The 19,023-nt window shown below is 37.8% G+C and overlaps 1 protein-coding gene across 1 annotated transcript in view; it reads right to left on the minus strand.

Annotated features, from left to right (window-relative positions):
• si:ch211-196i2.1 (collagen alpha-1(I) chain) overlaps positions 1–19,023 on the minus strand; it is a 205,912-nt gene that overhangs the window by 116,225 nt on the left and 70,664 nt on the right. The window contains exons 2-5 of the mRNA XM_022676499.2: positions 12,275–12,419; positions 10,288–10,446; positions 7,249–7,444; positions 1–79 (exon numbers count right to left, since the gene is read on the minus strand). The exon at positions 1–79 is cut by the window's left edge and continues 53 nt beyond it. Coding sequence (XP_022532220.2) covers positions 1–79; positions 7,249–7,444; positions 10,288–10,446; positions 12,275–12,419 — 579 coding nt within the window. The remainder of the gene's footprint in view (positions 80–7,248; positions 7,445–10,287; positions 10,447–12,274; positions 12,420–19,023) is intronic.

Here is a 19,023-nt window from a genome sequence, read left to right on the forward strand (position 1 = left end):
ACTGAGGCTCATGAACCCCACACTGATCTCTGGCAGCATCCGGGTCACCCATCAGGAACGTCACCTGCTTCAGGTCACCCTACAGGACACAGCACATATTAAACACTTTCATTAATCAAGATCCAAGTTACCAAGTCTGAGGAATACACTGCCAATAGAGGTCAAGTCAAATGATTTTAAAGTATTTTAAGTGATTTATTCACTAACTTTGATACAATTTAAAAAACGACTGCCAGGGTTAATTTATGACAAAACCCAAACAACAAAAATAGAGATACAGTGGATTTACATTTAGTGTAAAAAGTGACAGACTTTTGACATTTGCAGTTTCAAAAACAAGATAAAACACTTCTTCCATATTTTTATAATCAAAGAATATATCACATTGATATCTCAATCTTTTTGGTACTTCCATTGGTTTTCTGTTACAGTTGTGCCCATAAATATTTAGCCAGTGATACAATCTTTATGATTTGGGCTCTGCATGCCACCAAACTGGATTTAAAATAACACAACTAAGACACAACTGAAGTATACACTTACAGGTTTTATTTAAGGGGGCAAGAGTAAACACAAAGTAACCGCATGGCCTCCATCCACATGGTTGGGCACGTGCTTGTAAACATACATCAAAAGTTTTGTGCAGATATTTCCAGTTTCCTAGAAAAAAGCTCTTAATTACCTTTTTAAAAGCCAGTTAAATGCCTGATTAAAAGGCGATTATTCTCGTTTTGCTGTTTTCCTCCAGTTTTGAGAGCTCGGTGCTGACTTGGTCCGGACGCAAGACAGCGCACGGGTGGGGGCGGGGGTGAGGTCATGGGCCCTGCACTGTTTAATATCGCAATATATTACATTACATTACATTTGGCAGACGTTTTGTCCAAAGTGACTTACAATAGTGAAGTACAAAAGTAATAGAAGTTAAACGTAAAACATCTTTAGACAGGGCTTAAAGGAGGTCGAAGGGAAATAATGGAGGGGAAGAAGGAAATGAGGTTAGAAGTAGTCAGTGTGTTAGAGGTGTTAGGAGAGTAAGTGCTCTTTGAAGAGCTCTGTCTTCAGGAGTTTATAAAGATAGTGAGAGATTCTCCTGATCTGGTAGTAGAAGGTAGTTAGTTAGAGGTGTTAGGAGAGTAAGTGCTCTTTGAAGAGCTCTGTCTTCAGGAGTTTATTAAAGATAGTGAGAGATTCTCCTGATCTGGTAGTGGAAGGTAGTTTGTTCCACCATCGGGGAACTCTGTATGAGAACAGTCTGGATATCGTTGTGTTAATGTGAGGCGACGTTCATTGGAGGAGCGCAGCGGCCAGGAGGTGGGGCAATATATATCGACGTAAAAATAACATTTGCAATGTAATTTTTTCCAATATCGTGCAGATCTAATGAGGAGGGATGTACAGTGTGTGATTATGTGTGTGAGGAGGGCTGTACAGTGTATGAGGTCATTCTAAAGGGTGATTCCTAGACTTCATGGGATATTTACTTTCTCTTTCTTACGTGACTGAAACAACTTTGAACTTGTCTGCAGCTGCTCAGACCTTCCCATGTAGTTTGAGCTTTCAGATATACTTTAAAGGCAGAATGGGCTGAACCTCAAACCTCAAAATCAACACCATTTGTTTCTAATACATGTTAATATTAGTGATTTTGAACTATGAGTTAAGTTAGTCTGTTAATCAGCAATGTTTTAAACATATCTAGTGGTGTAAGTTCAGTTTTTATATAGATACAAATGTAAAACACTACACAATATATATTTATCTGACCATAACTCCAAACAGAGCATGAGTTCCAAAAAATACCAACAAAAATAATCAGAGACCCAACTGTTCAAAATCCATAAAAATCAATCCAGTTCCTTAAAAAGCTTGTCCCCCCAAAAAACTTTAAAATCTTACAAAAAGAAAAAAGGCCAATTCCTCAGCAAAAAAAAAATCTCCAAAACAAAAAACACTCTGAAAAATAATAGGGTCCAGCAAATATACAAAAAGCATTGGTCTCATCCAGTACTATGCATACTCCACAGTTGCATGAATAATCCAGCCACACAAACAACAGCTCAAATTATCTTTTCCTTAAAGGTTTAGAGATGTGGAGCAAACGTTTCCTCCTTATTGACAATCCTTCCAAAACAAAATGGCAGTCACCACAACTTCCTGTCACTTCCTGTCTGTCTGACTTCCTTTTTTGTTCACAATAAAAGTCATTTAGGTAAAAACAGGAAGCAACTGAAAATCATTGCAAAAACCTTTCAGATTTAAAAAGACCAGCTCAGTTATTCATGGTTGACCTTGAACTTTACATGTAACAAAAAAACTTTACCCTTTACCTATTGACCATTATTAAATTACTGTGTCAGTGTCACAAGTTTGCTAAATATATGAGGGTTGTTTATGACACAAATGTGAGAATAAGGAAGTAAAATGCACAAAATGTCACAAATAATTTTGATGGTCAAATTGTGGTTACACAGTTTGGACACATCATCTTATTCAGTGTTTTTATTTTTTCTTATATTGTAAATACTGAAGTCATCCAGATTATGAAGGAACGCATAAGGAATTTTGTAGTAACTTAAAAGTGTTAAACAAACCAAAATACTCAGTACGCAGTTTCTGAGGCTGGTAACTCTGATGATCTTAACCTGTGCAACAGTGGAAACTCTTGCTCTTTCCTTTCTGGGGTGGTCCTGATGAGAGCCAGTTTTATCATAATGTTTTTTGATGGTGCACTTAAGAAACTTCCAAAGTTCTTGAAATGTTTCGTGTTGTCTGAAAAGTCATTTTTGTAGTAGTTCCTGCCATAATCTGGATTAGAACATTACTCAAATAGAGCTATTCACTGTATACCTGTGACTCTACCTCTTCACTACTTTACAACTGATGCTCTCAAACACATTAAGAGACAAGAAATTCAAGTAATTAACTCTTGACAAGATCAGCACAGCTGTTAACTGAACAAGATGTGCAAAGCTGTCATCTATGCAAGAGCTATTTTTTTACAATAAAACCACTGAATTTAAGGTGTGTTCAAATTTTGACTGGTACTGTGTGTAAATTGAGACATAAAAAGCTTATTCTAAGCAAAAAAAAAATGAAAATAAGTAAAAAATTAATGAAGAAAGACCTAGATCAAGTAAAAATCTGTGATTTTATATCCCAAAACTGGACACAAGAATCCACAAGAACAACTTAACTGCTAAATTTGAGTGCCTATTTGAGTTTAAATTACTTAAAATAAGGCGACACTTCTAAGTAGAACTGACTAAGATATTTATTTCTAAAATAAGATAAATATCTAGAGCAGCGGTATCCAAACTACGGCCCGCGGGCCATTTGTGGCCCGTTTCCTTTTTTGGAGCGGCCCGCGAGATATTTTAGAAATAGAATGAAAGTTGGCCCGCTGTTAAGCAGGTTTTTATAATGTGAGATTCAAAGTTTGAACGCTAGGTGTCAGAAACGGGCCAAAGCCAGAAAAATGGGGTAAAAGAGTCTACAAGCGGAGAGAGTGCGCATTTCTAGCACAGAAAAACAGGCCAAAGAGTCTAAAAGCAGAGAGAGTGCGCATTTCTAGCGCAGAAAAACGGGGCAAAGAGTCTAAAAGTTGCCGTAATTAAGGAGTTTTATATCAAGAGACATCATAAAATGAAACATCAATTTGAAAAATCTTAGTTTACACAACACTGTCAAAGATAAAGATAGTAAGTCAAGTAAAATGGTGTGTAAATGAAATAATCAGGAAAATTTATTATTTAAAGTGGTATATCTGTCTGTGGCCCGTGACTTCAAATATATTTCTCCTTCTGGCCCCCAACAAAAAAAGTTTGGACACCCCTGATCTAGAGTAACATGATGCATACTACATAGGGCCTCTGAGAGTTAGGGAAAGTTAGAGTCTAATATCAACCAGAAGGTGAATTGAAACTATCCTTCAGGACACAAAATGCAAAAAAAAAAAAAAGACCCTGTAATAGTGCAGAAACAGCAGTCAGGTAATCCTGTGAAAAAGCAAGCCCAGGAACGGCTGGACCGGCTTGTGAGTAAGCTGTGGACCACCTAATTCTGTACCTCCCTGAAGATGTTCACCATTTATCTGGGAGTGCAAACACACCAGACAGTTCTAGGAGAGCATGCAGAGCCATTTTCCAAGTCTTTGGATTCAACATTTTTAGAATGTCTGAAGCAAGCAAAAGTGGTCTGTCTTTAAAGATCTGTCATGTCCAGTCACTGGCTACCCATTTCCCCTGATAAGAGAAATGTCATTGCTTTATACAAGCTGCTCACTTGTGATTGTACAGAGTATAGTGAAGCAAGGAAACGGTTGACTTGATCGCAAAAACAGTTCGTTGTTAGGTATATGCTGTATTTTAAAGCAATTTTAAAGTATTTTAAAGTAATACTAGACACACAAGTTGTCATTGTTAAAAAAAAATGCAAATATGTAAAACACTACACAACTCCGACTATAACTCCAAACAGAGCACGAGCTTCAAAAAATAAAAATAAATCAAAATAAAGAGACCAAGTGTCAAAAATCCATAAAAATCACATGAGTTTCAAAAAAAGCTTGTCCCCCCAAAAAATTAAACCCCAAAAAAGCAAAAAGATATTTCCTCAGCAAAAAATATCTTTAGTAAATATCTTTATCTTTAGAAATATACACTCTAAAAAAATAAAGGGTCCAGAAAAAATGCAAAAAGCATTGGTCTCATCCAGTACTATGTACACTCCACAGCTCTATGAATAATCCTGGACTGGACACACAAGTTGTCATTGTTAAAAAAAAAAAAAAAACAGTTTAGGATTACTTTAACCAATTTAATTTTAGCTTTACTTTTCCACCCCTGCTTCAGAGATCATTAGTACTGATCCTGAAAGATGGAGAACTCCTGCATAGGTTTGGTAAATTGTTTGAATAATCACACCTGGTTCAAAGTATTAGTTAATTTTAGGGCTGTTGATTAATTAAAAAATGAATGAATCACTCAATATGCAATAATTATAATCACGATTAATCACATTTTTCCTTCTTAACACTGAAGCTTTTAATAATGGGCACTGTATAAAAGGATAAATGTAAAACAATAGAATCAATGTCTCCTCAATTGCAGTCGCAAAGACCATAAAAAAAAAAACGTTATGATGAAACTGGCTTTCATCAGGAATGTGCTGAGTTCTGAATTATAAGTTTATCAGAAATACCAGCCTCAAAACTGATAGCTAACAGCACCCCAGATAAGAGCACCCAACACTAAATGCTTCACAGAGTATTTTGGTTTGTTTAACACTTTTAAGTTACTACATGATTCCTTATGTGTTCCTTCATAGTTTGAATGAAAAAAAAAAAACATTAAAAACATTAAATAAGAAGGTGAGTCCAAACATTTGACTGGTACTGTACATGAAACTCATCTGTTTCTGGATGTTGTGTAAGAAAAAAAAATGTCTGTGACAGAATAACAACCTGTAACATTGTAAAAGAGTAAAGTCTCTGGTTGTCCAGAGGGGACGACGCGATGGGAGATACATCATGTCATTGGAAAAGTACAAACACAGATGTTAAGCTTATCCCTCCTGGTACATGTTCCTCTGCCCTTAAACCTCCATTCCTCAGGAGCGAGCTGGGGTTTGAGGTCTGCAGGGACAGGTCTGGGGATGTCTTCATGTGTCGTGAAGTGCGGACAAGTAGCATGATGAATTACGAGACTGTCTTCATCAATCAGAGCTAACAGGGAGCTGATGCAGGACCAACTGTGTAGAACTGAGCTTTTGTATCTGTACAGAATGCATATTTTTTTCCTTTGGGGTTTTTCCAAAATAATTATTTTGGTCAAAAATCAAATTGAATTAAAAATAACATGGTCTGTTTAGGTTAGACAAAAGCAAGAGCTAGTAGTAGGAACCATCTTAACAGATAAGAGCCGACGTGATTGGCAGGTAATGCTTATGCTGCTCCAGCAGCGCTACCCAGGGTTAGGAGCAGGCTACAGGCCAATAATACTCACCTCTAAATAGCGAAAGAGCCGGCGCGGTTAGCGGGTAATGCTTATGCTGCTCCAGCAGTGCTAGCCGGGGTTAGGAGCAGGATATAGTCCGATAATACTAAACTTAAACTCCTGTATAACGCTGTACTTCAGCACAGTGGCTTTACTGCTCTTTACAACCTGACTGGTAAAATGTATATAAGGGACATTCCAGGATTTTGGTACATTTCAGGGGTGGTCACTTCTGAAAATTTGATCTTCAATTTGATAATTTTTAGTCATATATTAATTAAATACAGGTAATAGACTATTAAAAAGTTTGATTCGTCAAGCTCAGGTATCAAAGCAGTTTTAATTAGATGCTTTAGTTGGTATGCAATATATTTGGTAACTTACAGTAACAGGGTTGCGAGTAACAGGGTTGCAAATCTAGGCTAAGTTGTGGTTTACCCCAGGAACAGATGCTTACTGTAAAATGTAGCTATGTATACAAGATCAAGGACAAACATGGTTATATAAGTATATAAAGTAAATTTTGACTCTACTCATTATTAGTCTTACAATATGAGTAACAGGGTTGCGTTCACTGAGTGACACACACAACTTGGACAAACATATTTGGAAAAAAACTTGAAAATTGTTAGAGCACTTACTCTTGGTCTTGCCATGTGGGCAGAAAATGTCCTTGTGATGTCACTTCCTTTGTGCCAGTAGACAAATATTTTTAACTCTTTCTCTGCCAGGTAAAATTCCTTATGGTAACAGGGTTGAGCGAATGTTGTGGGACACAACTTAATAGCATAAAAACTGTAACATGCAAAACAATGTAGACCAAAGAAGTTGTTTTAATAAGTAAAGGAGATGCATATCAACAATATACAAGAGGAAGTCATTTATTTAGAGCTTATTTTAATTGTTAAATTTGCCAAAGGAGTTGGTCACCCATTGTGTGGGACAAGAGAAAACGGTCATTTTTTGAGGTGGTCCAAAGGTATTCATTCGGTCTTTTGAATAATATCTAAGGAGCTTATTTTTCCACCATATTTTACAATTTGTCTTATAACAAGTACAATTTGGATATGTGTATTTGAAATTTAAGTGGTGGTACAGGAAATGTACCAAAATCCTGGAATGTCCCATATAAGGTGCACCAGATTATAAGGAACACTGTCGATTTATGGGAAAGTTAAAGGATTTTAAGAGCGCATTATAGTGCAAAAATACAGTAATTTGGATTAAACCAAGCCTAGAGAGACAGAGCTTTTACCTCAAATGGTGTCTCAAATTCCTCAATGATTCCTCCCAACATGACGAGTCCATCGGTGGCGATGCCCAGGCCATCCTGGTAGACCCAGTCTACGCTCTCCACCATGGCACAGTCCACGTACACAGCCAACCGTCCTGTAGACACACTCACTGCCACCCGATGCCAATTTCCATCAGACAGTACGCCCACAGGAAACCTAAAACAAAGAGCAAAGAGCGTGGAGCCAAACTGGAATGTTTGTGCATGTGAAGAACAGAGGAATCACTGCTGCTTTCTTTGTTTTGACACAATACACAGTATTTAAGTCAATACCATAAATTAGGCTCCTACTCCTACATAACACATCCAAGATGACTTACATCCAATAGAACTTCAGAATATGTTTGTATAGCATACATACAGCCATCTGATCATTTGATCACACATTGAGAAAACACATAATTCTGCTTTTATGACAGAGGAAAATAAACTGCAGTGTGAAAACATCATTTACTGCTCCGCCAAAAGAGTTAATTAAGCATCGTAACCAAATATTAGTTCTAAGAGGCCAAATTTATACTCCAGGTCTCAAAAGTGAAGTCTGCTCTTGGTTAATGTCATCAAATGCTATATTCAATCACACTGCCAGAGGGGTCTTTGTGCTGAGGACCAGGGCTTCTAATAAACTTCTATTCAAGACTAATCAATTCAGAATGAGAAAAATGACACAAAGAATGGAAAAGGCTTTTATCTTCATGCACGCGAATCTGAGCTCAGCTCAATTTAGCTAATACAGTACTCTTGGCAGTGAGATGTTACGCAAAAAAAAATATGCTAATCTACTGTATTATATTTGCGTCTAATAGGATACAAATGCAATTTGCAGAAAGAGAGACATCCTGCCCAACAAAAGCCTATTTAAATTTCATTAGGCTGAAAAATGTCTGTCCAGCTGTGAGCACAAGCTTTTACTCAGCCCCAGATCGTCTGCAATATTGGTTTGAGGGTTTGCGAAATAGACCTTTTACTTTGTTTTTTTTTCAGCCTCTCACTGGCCATGAATAATGAGATTTTTCCAATCTTCTTACTGGAATACATTCTCAACAGCTATCTACAAAAAAAAAAAAAAAAAAAAAATATATATATATATATATATATATATATATATATATATATATATATATATATATCATTGCTTTACTAAAAAGCCCTTGATTAACTTATTTTTAAAGTCCTTTAGCATAATGTATAGCACATATAGGTGTATAGCAGTTAAGAAAGAGTGTATATACAGTGGGGAAAAATCATATTTAGTCAGTCACCAATTGTGCAAGTTCTCCCACTTAAAAAGTTTAGAGAGGTAATTGACATAATTTGTAGACCTCAACTATAAGAGACAAAATGAAAAAAAAAAAAACTGAAAAAAAACAGAAAATCACATTGTCTGATTTTAAAGAATGTATTTGCAAATAATGGTGGAAAATAAGTATTTGGTCAATAACAAAAGTTCATCTGTCCTATGCAACACACACACACAACGCAGCGACACAAACGAATCCATAGAGGCAGGTGAGAGAAGCGTGTTTTGTAGCTGGAAATTTGCCACTATTTTGAGTTAGTATCAGCTAAAGGTTCCAATACACTCTGTGCTGTACACTCTGTGCTGGCAACAAAGTGCCTAGAAGAAAAAGAAGCTTCTGTTAATGAGGTACAACCATTGGTTTAGTCACCCCACTCCACTGTTTCACACTTAACATGTAAAAATTAAATCTACACGGTTTTGTTTTGTAAAACCACTCCTTGCTGCCCTGCTGAGAACAACAGCTTCAATGTTCAGTTTTACAGTGTTAAATATGTCAGGTCAAGAAAGACTTTCTTTATTTTATATTTTTTTATAAAAACAAGTTTTTATGTTAGGTGAAATCAAGAAAGACCATATTTTATTTTTTTCAGGAAATAGTTTAACTTTAAATGTCTAGAGATACAATGTTGCTGTTAAAAATGCATTTTCCAATAAAGGGAGTATTGGCAAAACTGGTTATAATTTTTATGTTAAGGCGGCGGGAGGTGGTGTCTGCAGCTGCTGAAAGTAACTAATGAAGTAACTTGTAAAGTAACTTAGTTACTTTTAAAATCAAGTAATCCATAAAGTAACTAAGTTACTTTTAAAAGGAGTAATCAGTAATCAGTAATCGGATTACTTTTTCAAAGTATCTATACCATCACTGCACAGGAGCCTCTTAAAGAAGAAGTTGCAGGTCTGTGATAGCCAGATATCTTGACCAAATACTTATTTTCCACCATTATTTACAAATAAATTATTTAAAAATCAGATTTTCTCATTTTTATTTTGTCTCTCATAGTTGAGGTTTACCTATGATGTCAATTACAGGCCCCCCTCATCTTTTTAAGTGGGAGAACTTGCACACTTGGTGACTGACTAAATACTTTTTTTCCCCACAAAATTTGGGCACCCCCGATAATTTTAATGAATATATAATATAGCAGAAAAACATAGTAATATTTGAGAAGTGAAATTAAGTTTTTGATAGATTTACAGAAAGTTTGTTTCCCCAGAAGCTTAAACCTGAGATTCCCCTCCACATAATGGTAAGAGCAGATGTATTGACATTTTGGTGGATGTTTTAAATTTAGCTTCTTTAACCACAGATGCAGCTCCTGTTCTCTGTAAGGCAGTGGATATATATGTTATCTGCTAGCTACGTACATGGTGCCCCAACTATACTCCTTTCTGTTTGTGTGATGTGTGTGAAAGCTGTTTAGGTATACTTGTTTATATATTCTGTTGCAATGCTGGGTTAGCATATCTAGCTACTTTATGATCAGTGTTCACAACAGTACATATCTCAGACTTCATCTGCTTAAAATACAATACAACCAGAATGACCAATTACTCATTTAATTGGAATTAACTGGATATTCTAACAAATGCAGAAGAAACAAAACTGTCAAAAATAACTTGTTTCATTAATATAGAATTATGGCCATGTCTGATATATTGAATGTGTATGTGTGTGTGTGAGGTGAGCTGAAACTGACTCGTAGTGGCGCTGTTGTGTGCTGATGAAGGTGAAGGAGAAAGCACTGATGCGGATCTGCAGCAGGATGTGTCCGTCAGGGCAGAGGAAGGTCAGCAGACTGCGGTCATCACGCTGAGAACTGCGCAACTGCAGCAGCAAACTGAACTCATCCCCAAAGCTGAAAGGAAACACCAATTACAGTTAGATTTACAGTAAATACATTTCATCACTGTCAGACAACAAACCTGTGTCTCCAAAATAGCAGGTTTTAATGTTTTAAACTTAATCTTGCTGTGGTAACAATTAACAATTAAACAATTATCATAACATATTAAGTTATTTTCACATTAATAAATCAAAAGTCATGAGATGTTAGTTGTTAAATGTGCATCCACCCCAACCAAGTAAGTTTTCATTTATGGGGCCCTATCTTTCACCCTGCGCAAGGCTCATCATGATGCTCATTGCTATCTTAAACCTCACCAGCAGTCTATTTTCACCAGTGTTAATTTCTTTAACGAAAACTATGACCAAAACGAGACGAAAACTAAATAAAAATTAATACTTAAAAACAAAAACTATGACGAAACGTATTGTATTTTTTTGCCAACTACTAAAACTAATGAATATCAAAGACCGACGAATGGGGACATTTTAATTTGTAATAAATTATCTTATTGAGCAGTGATTGGAACACAGATGCTCCACACAGCGTACTTTTAACCGGTGTTGTACCAAATTTAGCACGCCCACTAGGAAAAGCATCCCCTCACAGGAGAGGCTGTAGGTGACATGATTATTTTTCATTACTTCTTACAAGTCAGCCTATCTTAGAACAGTATCTTGGGTATTTTCATTTTCTTAGTAAAGTTAAAGCCAAGAAGACGGTGTGTGTGGTGCTTTTCCTGGCGGGGGTGCTGAATTCAGCACAACACAGCTGATCCACACAGTGGCTCCTCTCCCACTTACTGAATAAACATAATTTATAGGATAAGTTCAGCTGCACTACCATGGAAAATTAAACTCTAAATATGTGGCATGCGTCTCGTTTCCAATATATTTAGAAAGGTAAGCTTTTTCAGTTTCTGGAGGCAGGTAAAACATAGTTAGTTAGTTAATTTTAGCGATATTTAATGTGTAAAAGGGATCTGTGTAATTCGTCATCGTTAGCTAAGGTGTTTTAGTTATATTAGACACAAACATCCCTCTTCCTCGAGCCGCGACACACAAATCATACAGCCTTCACTGCATTTTAAATCATTAACTAATGAGTAATGCACGTTAGCCTTGTGGAATACACTTTAAAATAAACGTAAGTTAGGCGAAGCAGCACTTTCCGTCTTTTTTCTAACCCTCACGGATTCTGTTAGAAAACCCTGAGGGCAGAATTCTCTTTTTATACAGTGATTACTTTTTGTTTAATTTTTTTAACAGATAAAAAGTTTGTTGTGCTGTTTTTTTTAACTAAGTATAGAAAATGTTATTATATAGAGAGCTATAATCTGCTGTTACCGGACTAGACGAGTTTCAGAAACACTTGTTAAGTAATGTAAGTCTAGTCTACTGAAAGCAAAAAAATAAATAAATAGCACTGATACATGTGAATCTGTAAATCTTAAGCCAATGAGTGTGGTGGTCTGGAAGTGAGGTGTGTTCAGGTAGATTTTTGGCATATTGCTATCTTGGCAACAAAAAACACAGGTGCACCACTGACTAAATACAACATAGACAGATGTCAACAGTCAGATGTTCATTGCTATGTTGGCAGCGCAGACACAACACGCACTTTCAAAATCAAGATGACAGCTTGCCTATAGATCAATACAATTGGGCCTATAGAGGCTATTCTTATCATCAGACTGCCTTAGTGTGAAGTAAGCTTTTTTTATATTGGTGCATTCTTTCCAATACTGCCCAATACTATATAGCTTGATTAACTCCCAAAAACACATCAGGAATAAATCCCTTTTCTTTTCTGCACTGTGAAAGAGGAAGACTGTGTTTACCTGTGTCCAAACAGCTGGCGTAAAGGCAGGGCGAGGGTGGAGTACTGCCCTACATGCAGCACTGGACATCTCTGACCCTCCAGAGTCACAGTGGCATTACTGCTGTTGGCCACCTGCCACAGCTGATCCAGCAGGTTGATATCTTCTACACAAAGAGAGAGAAAGAGAGAGAGAGAGAGAGAGAGAGAGAGAGAGAACAGCAATACGTTTAATACCACAGACTTCCAGGAAACATGGCGGTTCACTCGCTTTGATTTCTCGCAAGAGGTTGTTTAACTTGCAACTTATCACATCAGCATAAAAAGACTCAGGCAACATCTGTTCTGTGTGTGATCTCAGGTGCGGATGAAAGTATAGCCTATAAAGTCGGAGTAAATGGTGGGTTCTGTTCCATGCAGGCCTTAACCCCCTTTACTGCTCATTATTTGTGTTGATGGCATTCTAGGGAGTGTGTGTGTGTGTTTGTGTGTGTGTGTGTGTGTGTGTGTGCTGAGTGGTTTACAGGAAATCAGCTCACCTGAAGAAAAAAGAGGGCTTTTCTATCTGCTCATTAAAATTTAAGGCAACATAATAAGTACAGCCATGGGTTTAAATGGTGTAGTCATACCCCATAGTGCCCACCATTGTGTCCTGCCTCTGGAGTTTGCTCATTTCCTGCTGGTTCAGGGGCCTGATTTTTTTACAGAGAGCATAGTGTGTGTGTGTGTGTGTGTGTGTGTGTGTGGGAGAGCTCATATATTCACACACTCATGGCTTCAGGACATGGTAGTGAAGGTGATAAATAAACCATCATGGTCTCCCTCCTGAACACATGAATGGCACATTTAATTATCGAACATGGAGAAAGTGACTCAGCATAAATACTGTTTCTCTAAAAGAACAGAACACACACCTGCACTGACTGACTGACCAGCCTGACCGATGGGAGGGGATTGATTTTTCACCACCATGAAGAGCCAGACCATTCATTCCATCATAATGCTGGAGTTTGTCTAAGAGCATTTTCACACCTGCTTTGTTTGGTAGCTGATGACGACAGGATGTAATAAAGTTCTTTAGTCCAAACACTAAACTGCAGTGTGAAACCAAAACTAACCAGACCAAATAAATACAATGTAAGTAACGCATGAAGAAAAAAAAAACCCAAGAAAGAACACATGCAAGTTGTTGCTTATGGTTTATTAATATTATTATTTATTATTATTATTATTATTATTATTATTATTATTATTATTATTATTATTATTACAGAAACATCCATTTCAAGACATACAATTTGAAAAAAATATTAAATTAAATATGCATCTTCTTGAAAAAAAAAAAAAAAACTAACAAAAATTCTGTGATTAATCATAATTCAGGAAAATCAGGGATCCTGATCTTTTCCACCCAATTCGGATGCATTAAAACTTAAACGATTGGCCCCGATCTCCGATCACATGATCGAATCAGGGACATCTCTAGATGTTACCACATTAGATCAGTACACCAGTCTCCAGATTGAGCACCAGGTATCATTCAGGCTCCAGGCTGTGTTTATTCACCTAAAAAAACAGTTAGTCGATCAGGTGATATCCATTATGGTTAATCCACTATTTCGGGCTTCATAATAAAAGCCCCATGGCAGATGATTTAAATGAAAATCAATAACTTGCAAGCTTGAGCTGTTAACCAATTAACTGTCTGCTAAAAAAAAACACTTAAACTTGGAAATCCACTTTTTTTATTTTAATACAGTATGATTCCTGAATCTGACAATGCTGTACACAAGTACAGTTAAAGTCCAGGCCTGATTGTGCCTGTTACTAATGTTCTTAGCTAGGCAATACAGCTATTTTTGGGGTCATTCTCAGAAATGCAGTGATACTTGGTGGAGGCGTGTGTTTGATTTGTATTAGTTTAACTGAATCAGTCACTGCAGTGCTAATTATGACCCACCATCCAAATAATAACTACTATGTGGTGGTCACCATTAAAGAACAGGGTACAAGGAGAAACAGAGTTTCAGAGTAACTGTATGGTCATCGGAGATGTCATGACTGTGTGTCCAAACTTTTGCATTTAACTATTGCTGGTTAGCTACATAGGGATGCTGCAAAACGAAAAAAAAAAAAAACGAAAAAAAAAAGTTTTTGGGTTTTTTTTACATTTTATTCTACACTACCAATCAAAAGTTTTAAAACACTCCCGTTTTTGCCATTTTTTTTAGCTCTTCTGTTTTAGTCAATAACTGGAAATGGTACAAAATCCAGTGTACAGAATTTATCTGTAAATTGCCCAGGTTTTTTATGGAACACTTCATTGGTTTCTTACAGCTGATATGTCACAATGGAAATAAATTGCTCTTTGGTAAAGAATACAAAAAATATATAATTCATCTGTAGTAAAGAAGTGCTGGAACAGATGGTGTTACTGCTGTTGCTCTCTACTGCAGTATTTACACACACACATTCACATTTTCATCATAATAACTAGAAAAAGACACAGAAAAGCAGAGAACTCTGTAACTATTAAAAGTAGAAATATTTTCTTTAGAGAAAGGGAAAACTGTGAGAACTATTTCCTTTACTGCGAAAGACTCTTGTAAACTGGAGAAAGCTGGAAAGCTACATCAAGAATCGTGTCTGGCTGACCCACATGGCAACAGCTTTAGCCTTTAGCTCAGTTTAACATTGACCTTAATTTCAGTTTCAGGTATAATTGGTCCAAAATTGAATACACTCCCCGTGAGCACGGAACTGCACAGATCCAGCACCAGGTAAATCAATTAAACCCTGGAAACTGCTGCCCTGGTGACAATGTTAACAAGGGGAAATGAGCGAGGTTAACTGAGGATTCTAATAACAGAACCTGCAGTGGAAGCCCACTGATTTACACACTGCGTTATGAGCTCTAAAAACACATAACGAGCACACAAGGCTTTTTCCATGTACATAACTGCTCCTATAGGATTAGAATATTATTCCTCTATTTCAGGACAGGAAAGTACAGAGACGTGACTCCAGTGTCTGACTGTCAGCACCTCAGCAGACACCAATACATGGCTAACAGGCTGCCGCATGTTACACTCAATGCAGGAGATTATTGAAACGTGCATGTACAGTAAATGTAAATGTAGGATGCTGGTTGGTGGACAGTAATAACCAAGGCACATGCCAGCAGCTGTAAATACAATTTTTTTTTTGAGTAGATGAGTAGTGGAGCTTTCAACTGTGGACAGGGTTAGCATGGGCAAACTGAGCGCTCTGCTGTACACATTAAAAAACAAAACTTAAAACTGTTCTCTTTAATGTCATTTTTAAGTGAGCTGAAAAAAATGTAATTGCTTCATAAACTATAGCAAACTAATCACCTCAACTAACATTAGTAATTCTTTTTTTAAAGATACATTTTGGGATTTTGGGGATTTAGGGCCCTCTCTGGTGAGAAAGGCTAATTGCACCCAACGTGTGAAAGAATTATTTTAAAATGGCCGGGTGTGATGCTGTCTCCTTTCAGAGAGGATACATCCAACTCCAGGTTATGTTCACTCAGAGAGAGAGAGAGCGTGCTTAGTCAGAAACTGCCAGAGGTGGAAAGTAATGAATTACATTTACTCAAGTTACTGTAATTGAGTAGATTTTATGAGTAATTTGTCATTTTTAAAGTTGTTTTTAAAATAGGTCATTTTACTTTTACTCAATTACATTTTGACACAAGTAATTTACTTTGCTACATTGGAAAATTCCCCGTTACTGAGTAAAAAATAAAATGCTGGCAAAAAAACAATTGTCTGAATTAAAAAATAATAATAATTGACGCGGATGCGCCGGCACATGGATGATTGCGCGTGGAATAACAAGGCAATAACGTCCTCATGCAATGCAAAATGTGCCCCGCTGGACAGAGCTGTCAGCTTTCAAAACTTCCACATCAAACCGGAGGAAGCATGTGGTGTAAGTACTTTTATTATTAAACAATCTACTTAAATGTTAAAAAAAACAAAAAAACATTTAAATAGCAGTTAAAGCACAGCAATTGCAAGTTAAAATATAACAATGTAAACAACTGTAAAACTATAAAAATACAGTTTATAGTCACATATATTACCATAACTTTTTAATAGTATAGAAAAAAATGGATTATAGAAACCTATATCACTTGTTCTTAAAAAATGTTTTATGGGATGGTCTGAACAAATACTGCCTGAAAGGTCCAAATTATTATGTAAAATAATAGTTCATTAAAACAATTTAATTCATGATTTGTTGTACTTTTTTACATCAAATAATTAAAAGTAACTATGTAACTTTTACTTAAAGTACATTTTAAATTACTTTTACTCGAGTAGATTTTTTAGATGGGTAATTTTACTTTTTCTTGAGTAGAATTAAGTAAAAGTAAAGGTACTTTTACTTAATTAAAATTTTTCTGTACTTTTTCCACCTCTAGAAACTGCTGAGGGAAATGTCTTTAAAGGATGTAAGAGAGTTTTAATATATACGGTTGTCAGTATTGTCAGTGTAAATGAATGAGCTACTGAGGTCTGAGGTTCCTCTTCTGAAGTCTCCATTGCTCCACCAGCCGATCGCGTTCAGCAACATGGAACCGGAACCTCTTTTAAAGACTCTACGTGTGACGTAATTACATAAAGACGTGTGACATGGCCAGAAGAACTCCCGCAAAAAGCGACACGACACCCCAGTTTTTAGAATGAATATACACTGCTCAAAAAAATTAAGGGAACACTCAAATAACACAATATAACTCCAAGTAAATCAAACTTCTGTGAAATTAAACTGTCCACTTAGGAAGCAACACTGATTGACAATCAATTTCACCTGCTGTTGTGCAAATAGAATAGACAACAGGTGGACATTATTGGCAATTAGCAAGACACACTCAATAAAGGAGTGGTTCTGCAGGTGGGGACCACAGACCACTTCTCAGAACCTATGCTGTCTGGCTGATGTTTTGGTCAGTTTTGAATGTTGGTGGTTCTTTCACACTCGTGGTAGCATGAGACGGACTCTACAACCCACACAAGTGGCTCAGGTAGTGCAGCTCATCCAGGATGGCACATCAATGCGAGCTGTGGCAAGAAGGTTTGCTGTGTCTGTCAGCGTAGTGTCTAGAGGAGACAGGCCAGTACCAGGAGACAGGCCAGTACACCAGGAGACGTGGAGGAGGCCGTAGGAGGGCAACAACCGAGCAGCAGGACCGCTACCTCCGCCTTTGTGCAAGAAGGAACAGGAGGAGCACTGCCAGAGCCCTGCAAAATGACCTCCAGCAGGCCACAAATGTGCATGTGTCTGCACAAACGGTTAGAAACCGACTCCATGAGGATGGTATGAGGGCCCGACGTCCACAGATGGGGGTTGTGCTCACAGCCCAACACCGTGCAGGACGCTTGGCATTTGCCAGAGAACACCAGGATTGGCAAATTCGCCACTGGCGCCTTGTGCTCTTCACAGATGAAAGCAGGTTCATACTGAGCACATGACAGACGTGACAGAGTCTGGAGACGCCGTGGAGAGCGGTCTGCTGCCTGCAACATCCTTCAGCATGACCGGTTTGGCAGTGGGTCAGTAATGGTGTGGGGTGGCATTTCTTTGGAGGGCCGCACAGCCCTCCATGTGCTCACCAGAGGTAGCCTGACTGCCATTAGGTACCGAGATGAGATCCTCAGACCCCTTGTGAGACCATATGCTGGTGCGGTTGGCCCTGGGTTCCTCCTAATGCAGGACAATGCTAGACCTCATGTGGCTGGAGTCAGGGGCGTAGCAGCAAATTCTGGGCCCTGTACACCCCCTCTATGTTAATGGGCCCCTATCCATGCCAGTAAACAAAGGAAAGTGAGCGAAAAAAAAATCAGGATTTTCATGGGCCCCTCTCCCTACTCGGGCCCTGGGTAGTCAGGTCCACTTTTCCCCCCACTACCACGCCCATGGCTGGAGTGTGTCAGCAGTTCCTGCAAGATGAAGGCATTGAAGCTATGGACTGGCCCGCCCGTTCCCCAGACCTGAATCCGATTGAGCACATCTGGGACATCATGTCTCGCTCCATCCACCAACGTCACGTTGCACCACAGACTGTCCAGGAGTTGGCGGATGCTTTAGTCCAGGTCTGGGAGGAGATCCCTCAGGAGACCATCCGCCACCTCATCAGGAGCATGCCCAGGCGTTGTAGGGAGGTCATACAGGCACGTGGAGGCCACACACAATACTGAGCCTCATTTTGACTTGTTTTAAGGACATTACATTAAAGTTGGATCAGCCTGTAGTGTGTTTTTTCACTTTAATTTTGTGTGTGGCTCCAAATCCAGGCCTCCATTGGTTAATAAATTTTATTTCCATTGATGATTTTTGTGTGATTTTGTTGTCAGCACATTCAACTTTGTACAGAACAAAGTATTCAATGAGAATATTTCATTCATTCAGATCTAGGATGTGTTATTTGAGTGTTCCCTTTATTTTTTTGAGCAGTGTATTATTAGGCTTAGCAGGGATGGTCGTTTCAGCACACTGGTAGCATTAAACACAATATTTTGTCCCTTTCTCACTCAGAAATGACTATGCTTTCAGTTTAGAAAAAAAAATAATACAAACTGTCACTTTTGTTGGTCTTACTAAATAATCTTTTGGCAAAAATTACACATTGCAGTGAACCCTACTTTGCATATTGGGCATGTTGTCGCATCTCTTACTCTCCATCAGTGTGTAGTCGTTCTCCACAGGCCGCTGCTGCCTTCTCCGGGAATTTCTATGTGT

This window comes from Astyanax mexicanus, chromosome 17, assembly GCF_023375975.1.
Source record: "Astyanax mexicanus isolate ESR-SI-001 chromosome 17, AstMex3_surface, whole genome shotgun sequence".
NCBI classification, from domain to species: Eukaryota; Metazoa; Chordata; class Actinopteri; order Characiformes; family Acestrorhamphidae; genus Astyanax; species Astyanax mexicanus.